The sequence below is a fragment of the Fundulus heteroclitus genome, chromosome 17, assembly GCF_011125445.2.
Source record: "Fundulus heteroclitus isolate FHET01 chromosome 17, MU-UCD_Fhet_4.1, whole genome shotgun sequence".
Classification (NCBI taxonomy): Eukaryota; Metazoa; Chordata; class Actinopteri; order Cyprinodontiformes; family Fundulidae; genus Fundulus; species Fundulus heteroclitus.
In genome coordinates this window covers 7506428-7517991 of record NC_046377.1, presented here as the reverse complement: position 1 = coordinate 7517991, position 11564 = coordinate 7506428, and the positions used below count along the sequence as shown (strand labels likewise).

Genomic DNA, 11564 nt, shown 5'->3' with positions numbered 1-11564 from the left:
AATGTCAGTGTGCCGGGGAGAAGGTAAATGGCTCACGGCGGCTATTTTCAGAGCCCCGCAAAAGTCTTCAAATTGTTTGAACTTTTTCACGCTGTGTCGCCTTACAAGCCCAAGCAGAACACAACTCTATTGTAGCGCTGGCTGTATACCTTAATATTCTTACAGTTTATCTCTAACACCTTCCAGGGGGGCGGAGTCTTTCTGTTTGACCTCGTCTCTCTCACTCATCTCATCTGTTTACCCGTGTTTCTCTCCGAGATGAAGCCGCCGCCGTTAAATCTTCACCTTTCCTTTTAACATGTGTGGTCCTAGACCAGTGCTGCTGTGTCTGCTCCATCTTCCCAAAACCCCCAGGACTTTGCTTTTGTTGTAAACCAGGGGTTCCCAGAAGTTCTAGCCTTGAACCGACCCGTTTTAACGAGGGCGAGGCTATAAAATCTGTCACAATCTGTTCTTGGAGATGTATTTTACAAACACGCATATCTGAAAGCAAAGCATAAGAGAGAAAAAAAATTAAAACATGGGTTTATGTCATCATAAAGAAAAATAAAACAATTTTCATCACCTGATGATGCTCCTGGATATTGCCTAAAGGAAACAAGCATATTTTGAAATAAACAGGTCAGATCAGACAATAATTTAAAAAAGTTCCACAAATCCGTGCTTCTAAGCATAATACATTTTTTTAAAGATTGTATTTGTCGTTTTGTTTTCATTATTTTTGAAATACAAGATTTTGCTTGTGAGATCTGTAATGGAAACTGGTGTCTGGGAGCTACGTTGTTTTCTTAAAATGCAATCTTTGAATGTTTGGTTCTTAAGAATTTCTCTATATGTAGTGAAATGTTATGAGTTAAAAAAAAATTGATTTGTCTTCTAAATTCATAAAATATATCACTATCTATATGAAATGTGGAGATGTCAGTGTTTTGTTTCTCATACTTTAATTATCTAACTTTTTGCAAATTTATGATTGTGACTTTTTTTTTTTTTTTGTATTTTTTAAGTTGTTTTTGGTAAGTCCTTTTTGTCCAAAATAATTTATTTTTTGAGACCATTGATTGACATTTTAATTTTTTTCAAAGCTGCTTTCATAAATGCCTGTTGGGTACGACGGACTATTAGGGCCAGGCGAAAGGAATTTTTTTTGGGACATTATGAGAATAAAGTCGTAATGTTGCAAGAATAAAAATGTAAAATTACGAAAATAAAGTCGTAAAATTACGAGAATTAAGTCTTCTCTAGCCTGGTCCTAATACTCCGTCACATAAACATTATACACGTAGACGCGTCGTTGGGCGCAAGTTCGCACGTTAACGTCACCGCCATATTGTATGTGGCAGAAAAAAGTTACGTTCAAGACCATTCTTTTTAGCTTGCACACAGTGCAAGCTAAAAAGATACAGACTATTGTAATACGGACTATTGTAATACAGACTATTGTATTTAGACATAGATGTGCATATATAGATTTTCAAGTATTATAAATAAGCCAAATAAATAGCTCTGTGATTATATATAACTATAGGTCAAGATTAGATTATAGCTGTCTATACATATCTATATCTTTCTAAATAATTTATATCTATATCTTTCTAAATAATTTATATATATATATATATATATATATATATATATATATATATATGTGTGTGTGTGTGTGTGTCTATGTGTTATGAATATAAGGATCAATTTGTTAAATCTAAACATTGTGGTCTTCATTATTTCATAAAACCGTGTCACATGTGAACCTTTAGGAACAGACTTTTTGGGGGAGTATTAAAGAGGTAAAATTACTAATATGAGTGTAACGAAGACCCGGTTCGTTACTGTGAAGTTTTGTTCATTGCTACCAACCCTGTTTGTTCCACCGCTCGTGCCAACCTGTCCGCACTGATCCATACGGCGGGATAGTGTCGACAATGAGGAAAAAAAGACATAGGACAATAAAGTAAAAAAAAATGTTGTGAGAATAACATGATATTAAGAGGGAACATTTCCAGAATGGTCACAGTTTGCAGAATTATGTCACTCCTGGAGTAATAGGGCCAGGTTAGATTATTTTAATTTTTTTTTTTTTTCTTTACGAGAATAAATTCAGGAGAATGAAGCTAAAGGGATATGAAAAATAAACTTGTAATATTACAAAAATAAAAACATTACGAATACAAAGTATATTCTGAGATTAAAGTCCCTCTGATACTGTTAAGTGACTGAGTAACTGCAGATTTGCCATATTTAAGATTGGGGTGTGGGGCTATTTTTTCTATATATTTTATTGAATTTCACAGGTTTGTTGTGCCTAAATCTAGCACTTAGTGAGTAGCTTTGTCTTTTCTGTCCAGCATTTGCCAGAATGTTTAAACCTCAATGACTCAGAGGAGTTCACGTGTCTGCCAGACAGTGAGATGGTGGCGGTAGACCTCTCTGCGACCTCTCCACCCCCCACCAACCTCCCCTGAGCAGAGAAAATCAATTATTGATAATAGGAGGTGGGGTCTGTCGGGTTGGCTGAGAAAAGCTCCCACATGGTGAAAATCCTTTAAGGTGAGGTGGCTGTAGCATTAACCGTATGTAGAGATGGCGGAGCATGGAGACATGGCGCTCACATGGGGAGGGCTCACAGATTTCATCAGTGTTGGAAAGAAAACCAAGTTGATGTGTCTCAGAGATGCCTGCTGTGAGAATTTTCTGTATTGTCATTATTATTCATAGAGTTAAAATCTACTTTCTTAAATCAATCTGGGTTTTTTTGTCCAATAAATAAAGTTGTGTTCATCAAGACAGCAAAATTCACCATTCAACTGAAGTGAATATGTTTTAGAGCTGGGTACGTGCACGCTGCCTTGCAAATGCATTGCTTGAACATTTTCACTTGTATTTTCAAGTTAACACCACAAACTTTAATGTATTTTATGAGGATTTCAGTAATGGGTTAGTGTTGAGTAACACTTCAAAAGAGTAACTGGTCACACTTATAAGATACTTAAATTCAAATGCAATATTGGTATAACTATTTCAGTTGCTTTGTAGAAGTAGGCCTAATTTAACAAACTACATTTAGTCACTTTTAAATGCATCAGGTTCTGTTTGCTGCTCCAAAGGCTGGCAGTGGATCTATAACTATGCTTATTTTATTTTAAAGAGACAATCTTGAGGTCATTAATTTTAACTGGGAAATAATGAAAATAATTAATGTTATTTGTTGACCTGGACATGAATGATGAATTTTTCGGTAAAATATTGCACTTTTCTTCACTGTTGATGTCAGTGACGCCATATGAGGGTTGGGGGAGGGAGGGTCAGGGACCCCCAAAAAGAACATTTTACATATTTATATAAGTTTTTTTCCTGGCGGCACCGCTTGGTTTTTGTCATCAGAAAAGTGCTTCCAGAAACTGGAGCATTTTCTTTGGCTCAAACTGTTCACTTTGGCTTTTTGACTGCAAATAAATCAGCAGCTTTACGCCTCAGACTGCTCCATATTTTATATATTCATCTGGTTTAATTACTTTTGCTGACCTTTGAAGGGAGCCAGTTCTAATGGACCGGATCCTTTTAAACAGAAAACTCTGTATGAAAAAAAAAAAAAAAAAAAAAAAGAGTTGCCATGGTAACGCTGTCAGGACATGACCGCGTGTGGAGACGTTCATGGTGCTCTCGCTATATCGGGACGTCTCATGTCGCCAAAGGTATGTTCTGAATAGCCCTCTGTTAGCTCTGTAATATTTACAGTCAGCAACTTTACTCGCGGAAACGCGGTTTTAAGTCCGGCTTACGTGTTTCTCCTGCGCTGTTTAACGTTGTAACGCCATTAACCACCGTCGTTCACCGGCCACAGACTCACGAGACACGATAACGTGCGAATAATTCAATGACGCGTTCACTTGCACTAGGAAATCTTAGACTTACTCAGTAAGCACCGGTTCAGAAGGCAAATTGGATGGAGAGCATAAACGACCAACATCTTTTTTTAAAAGTTTTGCCAATATTCTCTGTTAGGAATGGACTTTGACTGGACCGTTTTAACAATCGTAATTCATTGTATGTCTGGCTGTATGTTTCGGGCCGTTGACCTGCTGAAAGGGGAACCTCCACCTCTTTAGTCTTTTGCAACAGGTTTGATTTCAGTGCCATCAATTTTGCCATCGACTCTGACCCCGCCACACAGTATGATGCTGCCACCATGTTTTGTGTCTGGGGATGTATATATAAAAAAGATCTAGTTTGGTCTCGTTTGACCAGATCACCCTCTACCATGTAGTCTGTCTCTTACCTGTTAATTTCTTAAAATGCTTCATCTTTCAACTATCACCATCTTGCTGCCGCAACCAGATTTAAAGAAGGCACAACTTCTTTGAGAGAGGCATGGAGAGATTCCCCCCCTCTCCTTTAGGTATAGTTCTCAGTGGCTCCTCCAGTTTATCTTATTGCTCTATACCCTAAACCTGCATTAAACTGGCCCCCATCTGAGGCCTTAACAGAACCGCTGTATTCATAGCAAGAATAAAGTACAAACTATAGGACTATTTCCTGTTTTGGTAACTTGAGAAGGCAGTTAGTGGTACTGGGTTTTATTGGGGGTATCAGAGTAAAGGGATCAAGTATGCATGAGACTTCATTTGTAAAAAAGTTGCCAAATTGTGTTGTTCCATCACATAAAATAATAAAGTACATTCAATTTTGTGGCTGTAAGTTGAGAAAATAAGACTACTCAGATGACTCACAGCTCTACATCACCATGTCACCAAGTGACTATGAACTAATTCAAGCACTGAGTAAATGCCTAGAAGAAATCAATGCATGATGTGCCAAAATTTTCTTTAATTGAATAAAACCAAAACTGAAGTAATAATCTTTTGACCAATAGAGGAGAGATCAAAAGTTAGCACAAAGCTTCAGTCGCTTCAGCAAGAAACCACTGATCAGGCCGGAAACCTGGGTGTAGTGATGGACTCAGACCTGAACCTCCAAAAGCATTTAAAGACAATTACAAGGTCGGCTTTCTATCACCTGAGGAACATTTCCAGGATTAAAGGACTGATGTCTCAGCAGGATCTAGAAAAACTAATCCATGCGTTTATTTTTAGTAGAATAGATTACTGCAACAGTGTTTTCACAGGTCTGCCTATTAAGTGGATCAGACAGCTGCAGCTGATCCAGAACGCTGCTGCCCGCGTCCTCACTAAGACTAAGAAAGTAGAGCACATAACCCCAGTTCTAAAGTCCTTACACTGGCTCCCTGTATCTCAGAGAATAGAGTTTAAAATATGTCTGTTAGTTTATAAATCTCTGAATGGCTTAGCAGCTAAATACATCACAGACTTGTTATCAGTGTATCAACCCTCCAGACCACTCAGGTCTTCTGGCTCCAGCCTGCTCTGCAGAACCAGAACTAAACAAGGAGAAGCAGCATTCAGTTCCTATGCTCCACTTATCTGGAACAAGCTTCCAGAAAACTGTAAAAGTGCAGAAAGCCTGAGTTCCTTTAAATCAAGATTAAAAACACATTTGTTTAGGATTGCCTTCGACAGTTCTAGTTAAACTATTTTAATAAATAAAAGCCTATAGAAATAATGAATTATATTCAATCCTTAAATCAAACCTAAAAGCATGACATGACTGAAACATAATTAGTTCAACTTTGTAGTCCAACTGTTTTTAAAATGTGCTTTTAGTTTCTATTTTACCATGTTTTATTTTTTTTTTTTTTACATTTTATTCCAACTTGCTTTTATTCATGTAAAGCACATTGCATTGTCTTTGTACTGAAATGTGCTATATAAATAAACTGGCCTTGCCTTGCCTAGAGGAGGAAAAGTTGCCCCTTTTTTGTTTAACAGGTTGACACTTTGGGAATACAAAGAAACGGAAAAAGGGCTTTTTGCATTTTGATATCCATGCAGAATCGATTTCCAGAAACTGTCTTTGTCACAACAAGCCAGACAGTTTAACACCGGCGATTCCGACTGGAGTCGTGCGTCAGCTTTGGAGATGTCAGAGACGGCGCCGTCTGACCACTGCTGGCTCAGATGAGCTCACCGAGGCAGCGGCACGTGGTCTCGCCCTTCTCCGACGAACACAAACACAACCCATTCCTCCATGTATGATAAAAGACGAGGTCAAATCAAACACACAGAAAAAAGTTACACTTTTTACATTTTTATTCATCAATATTACAGATTATTGCTCATCTTCTAACATGATCACTTCCGATTTTTTGTTTTTTTTTTGTTTTCGACAACTGAAAGCATGACTGAGAATTTTGCCAGTTCGGACTTCATGAGGATTTACATCAATAAATACAGGAGACGTCTCTTAACCTTCCTATACACCTACAGGTTTGTCAGATCTGTTTGTATGTACATAAAACGATGCTGGTGTCTTCCCTCATCCAGGTTACCACTGACTGAACAGTTCTCGTCCTGAACCCACAAGTTAGGATCCTGAGGCGGCTGTTGACAAAAAAGGAACTACGGCCTGCAAGATGGGGGGAAAAAAAACCTAAAGAAATGGACAATCGCACACATTCATTAACACACGTTCACAGAATAAACGAAGGAAAAAAAAAATAGGCCTCAGGATGATGGGTCACACGATCCTGTGAGATTTTCCACGGCACAAGGAGACAAGGACGCACAGACACGGACTGCAACACAGAATGTTTTTTGTTTTGTTTTTAAAAGGTGGCACCAGGACGCATAGTTTGGTTATAATACACTTATTCTTTTGTACCACTATTCAGCTCTTTTCATTGTAACATTTAGTTTTATATGAAAGTTGGGAGATAAACCTCAAAAGGGGAGCGGAAGTCTTACAGGGAAAACCTTTCATACATAGGAGAAAAAAAAAGTGTTAGATGTGCATCACAGTACAAGACGTTTCCAGATGTAGATAATGCGCTGCTGTACATGGCATCCTCCACAAGTATTGACACCCCTGGTAAAGATGCAAAGAAATGCAAACGGACCCTAAAATAACAACTTGGTGGCCTCAAACCGTTTGGAAACGATTTTAACGACTTCTCGTGGTGACAGTCTGGTTGGAAACGCAAATCTTTTACACCAAACAACGCGAGAATGTGGTAACGACAACACTCTTCAGTGTGGAAGTGAGGGGAAGAAAGCTCAAAGTTGGGCCTTTTCAGGAGCAGCAGGCTGTTAGAAGCTACTTGAAAAGAAACTGTATTCTCCACATGTTGAGACGTGTCTGTGAGCAAGACTCAGGAGAATCAAGTTTGGCAAGGTTTCCCTTTCATCCTTCTAACCATTCGATCTCTGCCACGAAACAGGCTGGAGCCTTTAGGAAATATTTAAAATTTAAACTACATTCTTTAGCTTGTACACGTGGAGACAGAATCACTCCATTTAACTTGCTAACTTCATACGGAAAAAGCAGTTTCAAAATGTTAACTCCAATGTCAGTCTTTAAATTTGTAAAACCGTAATAACACTGTACTTTTTACAGTGATTTCACTTTCTCGCACACAGTGTGACATCACCTGTACACCTAATACAAATAAACAGCCATTTCTCACCAATTCCACTGATGATTGGTGGGAATCTGACCAATTTTCAGCTCCATCTGACTTGGCTGATTGGAAACTCAAAAGTGAGATAATTTTACCAGCCACCGAACGCACCATACTAGTACAGACACTGACAACACTCTCAGCTGATGAAGTTGTTACCAATATTGATTTCAGTATAAGCGTTTAAAATAAAGTCAGACAATGGACAAAAAAAAATAAATAAAAATAAAACGTTAGTTACATTTTCTTTCCATGTAAGAAGTTACTTAGAAAGAATCATGTCTGCCATTCATTCAGACTAAAAGCAAGAGCCATTACTGTAGATAACATTAAGATGTATTTACAGCTTTCAACCTGCATTTAGTAATGCTAGCTGCGCTAATCACTACTATAAAATGCTAAAGCCAGTTTAAAATGTCGCCCCAGGATATTTTATGTCTTCTAAAAAGATGATACAGACATCTCCTCTACTGATTTTTATAAAAAAACACTCATGGTTGGAAGGCTAGAAAACATTTTGAATGTTGTTCCTCCATCTCCTGATATTATATTACCTAAAGATAAATTGGTATCAGTATGTTGAGAAAAACTAAAAATTCTCAACCATTTTGGAGTGTATTGGAAATGGGCCTAATCAACATAATTATACATCAGGGAAACAGGAAGTCCTACATTACAAGCAGTTCAGACATTAGACAAGTACAATTTACAAAAATGCTTCGGTTACATAATACTTTTACAGGACTGTTAGACGGTAAAAGACAAATTCATTTAAGAATTTTAATCGTAGCTTTACCGGGGGTGTCAATACCCGGAGGGCTGTGTATGCATGTGATTTCTTTTTTTTTTTTTAAAGCGTTGTGACATTGGTTTGGGTTCACAGCTGGAGGAGTGTGCAGATGAGATGTAAAAAGCGGCTGCAGCTTGTTATACGACAAAAACAAAGAAAGAAAAGAAAATCCTTCGACAGCGGATGGAAAGTCATCGCAAAGTCCGACCTTACAAACGGGAAGATGAATGTGCTTCGGTGACAAAGCCAAACACACTCACGAGTCAGAAAGTTGACTTTCAAGCCGAGTAATTTACACCTTTCAGTACCGTTAACCTGTCTGGTTTTTGGGCATGGCAAGTCCAATGTAAAAAAGCACCATACTTCTCATTGAGTGCCTGCACTAAATTGCTTCATGCTATGTCATACTCCGTCACAGTATTCAGAATGAGGGTTTGAGTACATTTATTACAGAAGATTACATTTAATTGCTTTTCTGTGCGACATGACGAGTTGGTCAAAACGAAAGATATTATTAGATGGAAAGATAGAAAAATCTTCAATTCTATATAAATATCTAAATATACAGTATACCTTTGTAATGATTTGACAATCTGCCATGCTTCTAATACAGTATAGAGGGGAAATAAAGTAAAATAAAATAAAATGGTTAAATACTTTTTTTTTTGTGACTTCAACACTGGTGTTTGAGCAGCTGGAGACTAAAGAGCAGCCATTGAGATGGTTGTACTGTGGGTTCAAGGGACGGGTGAGAAGAACAAGCCAACATCCAGTCATGTTTATACGAAGAAAAACAAAGAAGAAAAGCGTTAAAATACAAGATATGATTACACCCTGAGACCCGCCCACAAGATCTACGACCCGCCCTTTTTGAAAAACTTACAAAACGAAATCAAAAAAAGGTAGAAAAAGAAAGATGAGAAGAAAAAGAAAAAAAAGGGAGAAATTGTCCGTGCCTAAATCTTCATTTGCACACTTATTTAAAAAAAAGAAAAAAAAAAAAAATCAAAGTTCTCCTTACACAGTCTGTGTTTCATCTTCTACGGATAAAGAATCAAAAATCTGGCAGCGTGGAGGGAGGATTAACGTACAACTGGATGCACAAATGAGCATCTAAAGTGAGAGATGGAGACATGAGTGGGAATAAAGTAAAACAACTCTTGTTCAAGGGAGGAGTTAGAGGCAAGAGTAGCTCCAGAGAGCAGTAGTAGTTATTTTGTATTAATAAGATTATTACTGTGGTCAGAGGGGACTAAAATAAACACGTGCCATGACGGCAGGAAAAGTTAGGGCCTCTCCTTCGCTCCAGATGTAGAGCAGGTGGTTTGACTCTGGTGTCCATCCTTCTTTCCCTCCGTCCTCCTCTCCTCCCTGTGTGAGTCTGTGCGATTCATGGAGTACTGATATTTCCTCATTCAACGGTTTAATACCTGGAAAACAAAGAAAACAGCAGCTCAGATATCAAAACGCAAACCGGGAAGTGAACCGAAGCCAAGAAAACAGGCTAAAACTGTTAAATGCATCTTTTACTGGGATTTGATGTGAAAGACCATTAGTTTTTCTAAAAATAATAATTGGAAAATGATGGCATGCTTTTGTATTTCCAACAACCCTGACCAGCCTTCCTGTACCTGCTGGGGCAAAGCATCCCACAGCATGATGCTGCCACCACCATGTTTCAGGGTAGGGGCGGCTCTGCTACAGTCATTTTGGTCTCATGTCACTGGAGCACCTTTGAAATGAGATTTCTTTCACACTTTAATTGTGTGGGTCACAATAATGTGCTACTTTGTGTTGGTGTATCACATAAATCTCAGTGTCATACATTAAAGTTTGCGGTCGTAAAGTGACAAAGTGTGACAAAGGGTACTTTTTGAGACACTATAGTTTTATGCCATTATTTTTTAAATAAATGACTTGTTACTGCAACTATCCAGACTCTTAAAGGCATGCACTCTAAACCAGATTCGGTTCAGCTGCAGATCTGCTGTTTACCTGTAGTAGTTGGGCTTAAAGGGCCCGTTCTTGTTCAAGCCCAGGTACTTGGCCTGCTCGTCAGACAGCTCTGTGAGATGAGCATCAAACGTTGGGAGGTGTAGGCTGGCCACGTACTCATCTGGACAGCAGGAGAAAGAGAGAACGTGTCAACATTTTCCAGGACGTCTGGTCAGGAAAGTGACCGTGTAAAGGCGGAAACAGGAAGCTGCAGTGGGGGAGTTCACCTAATTTCCCCCCGTTGTGGTGAATACTGTCCTCACATGAACCTTTTTTTTTTTCCATTTACACTTGTGATGCTGACAGAGTGACTTACATCGGCTTTCTGTCTTAACCCTACATGCAGGCACACACGTATGTCTAAAGAAGCAATATTCATGCGGCTGTTAATGATTGGCTACCAGGGAGTTGACTCCAAACAACACACGAGGCCGGCCGACTTAAGAGATGAATGCTGGCCGCCTGCAGACTTTTTTTTGGGCTGCTCTCACTTCCTCTCTGCTTGGTGGCTACTCATGTACTTGACATCGTGCATCTCTCCAGTCAGACGTGCTTCATTAGCTCCACTGTTCCTACTTGAAGTGCATCAAAGGGAGAAATTCTTACCCATTTTCTTGGGCAGCAGATAAACATCCTGCTTGTATCGCCCCTCTGGGGCGTTGTAGAGCTCGATGAGGGCCAGAGCCTGGAAGAAGACAAGCACAAGGCCTCGCTCACACAAACACATTTAGACACCGACTTCCTGGATTTACTGAATGCAGGAAAATGTGTGAGGGGGGAAAAAATAAGAGGAATGTACCTGGGTTGTGGCAGTGATGGAGAGCACAAACGTGGGCACAGTGGAGCAGCTGAGGTTCAGCAGACGGCCCTGGAGGGAAAACCAGAAACTGTTCAAACGGCACATCCAGCAGTCTGGCGTTCATCAAACTCTTACCAAGACCAAATGCTGTTAAAAACATATTTTTCTCAAATAAAACTGCAGTTAGGTGCAACATAAAGCGCCTCGTGCGCCCATTAAAATGACGATGTTCGGAGGAAGCGCTGATCTGAACTTCGTAAGACCAGCAGCGATAGAGCCCAGCTGGGAACCTCTGAAGCGGCTACAACCTGCTTCAGATCAAACGGCCTCAGAAACACCAGCTTCCTCCGGCTGCCAGCTCGTCTGGCTCTGCTGGACTGCTCTCATTCTTTCTCGCCTCGTGATTCACACACAAATACACACGGCCTCTTATCCAGGAAAGTGTCTGG

General features: G+C 39.3%; 1 protein-coding gene across 4 annotated transcripts in view; it reads right to left on the bottom strand.

The window, feature by feature from the left end:
- Nucleotides 1–8370: 8370 nt before the first annotated feature.
- The window catches only part of ahcyl2b (adenosylhomocysteinase like 2b), a 43188-nt gene continuing 39994 nt past the window's right edge, over nt 8371–11564 (bottom strand). For 2 of the 4 annotated variants that reach the window (XM_012873543.3, XM_012873545.3), the window contains exons 14-17: nt 11116–11184; nt 10923–11001; nt 10317–10437; nt 8371–9751 (exon numbers count right to left, since the gene is read on the bottom strand). In XM_012873543.3, coding sequence (XP_012728997.1) covers nt 9745–9751; nt 10317–10437; nt 10923–11001; nt 11116–11184 — 276 coding nt within the window. In that variant the 3' untranslated portion in view covers nt 8371–9744. Of the gene's footprint in view, nt 9752–10312; nt 10438–10922; nt 11002–11115; nt 11185–11564 lie in introns of those variants that run through there. The other 2 variants (XM_012873544.3, XM_012873546.3) reach the window with 1 other exon arrangement.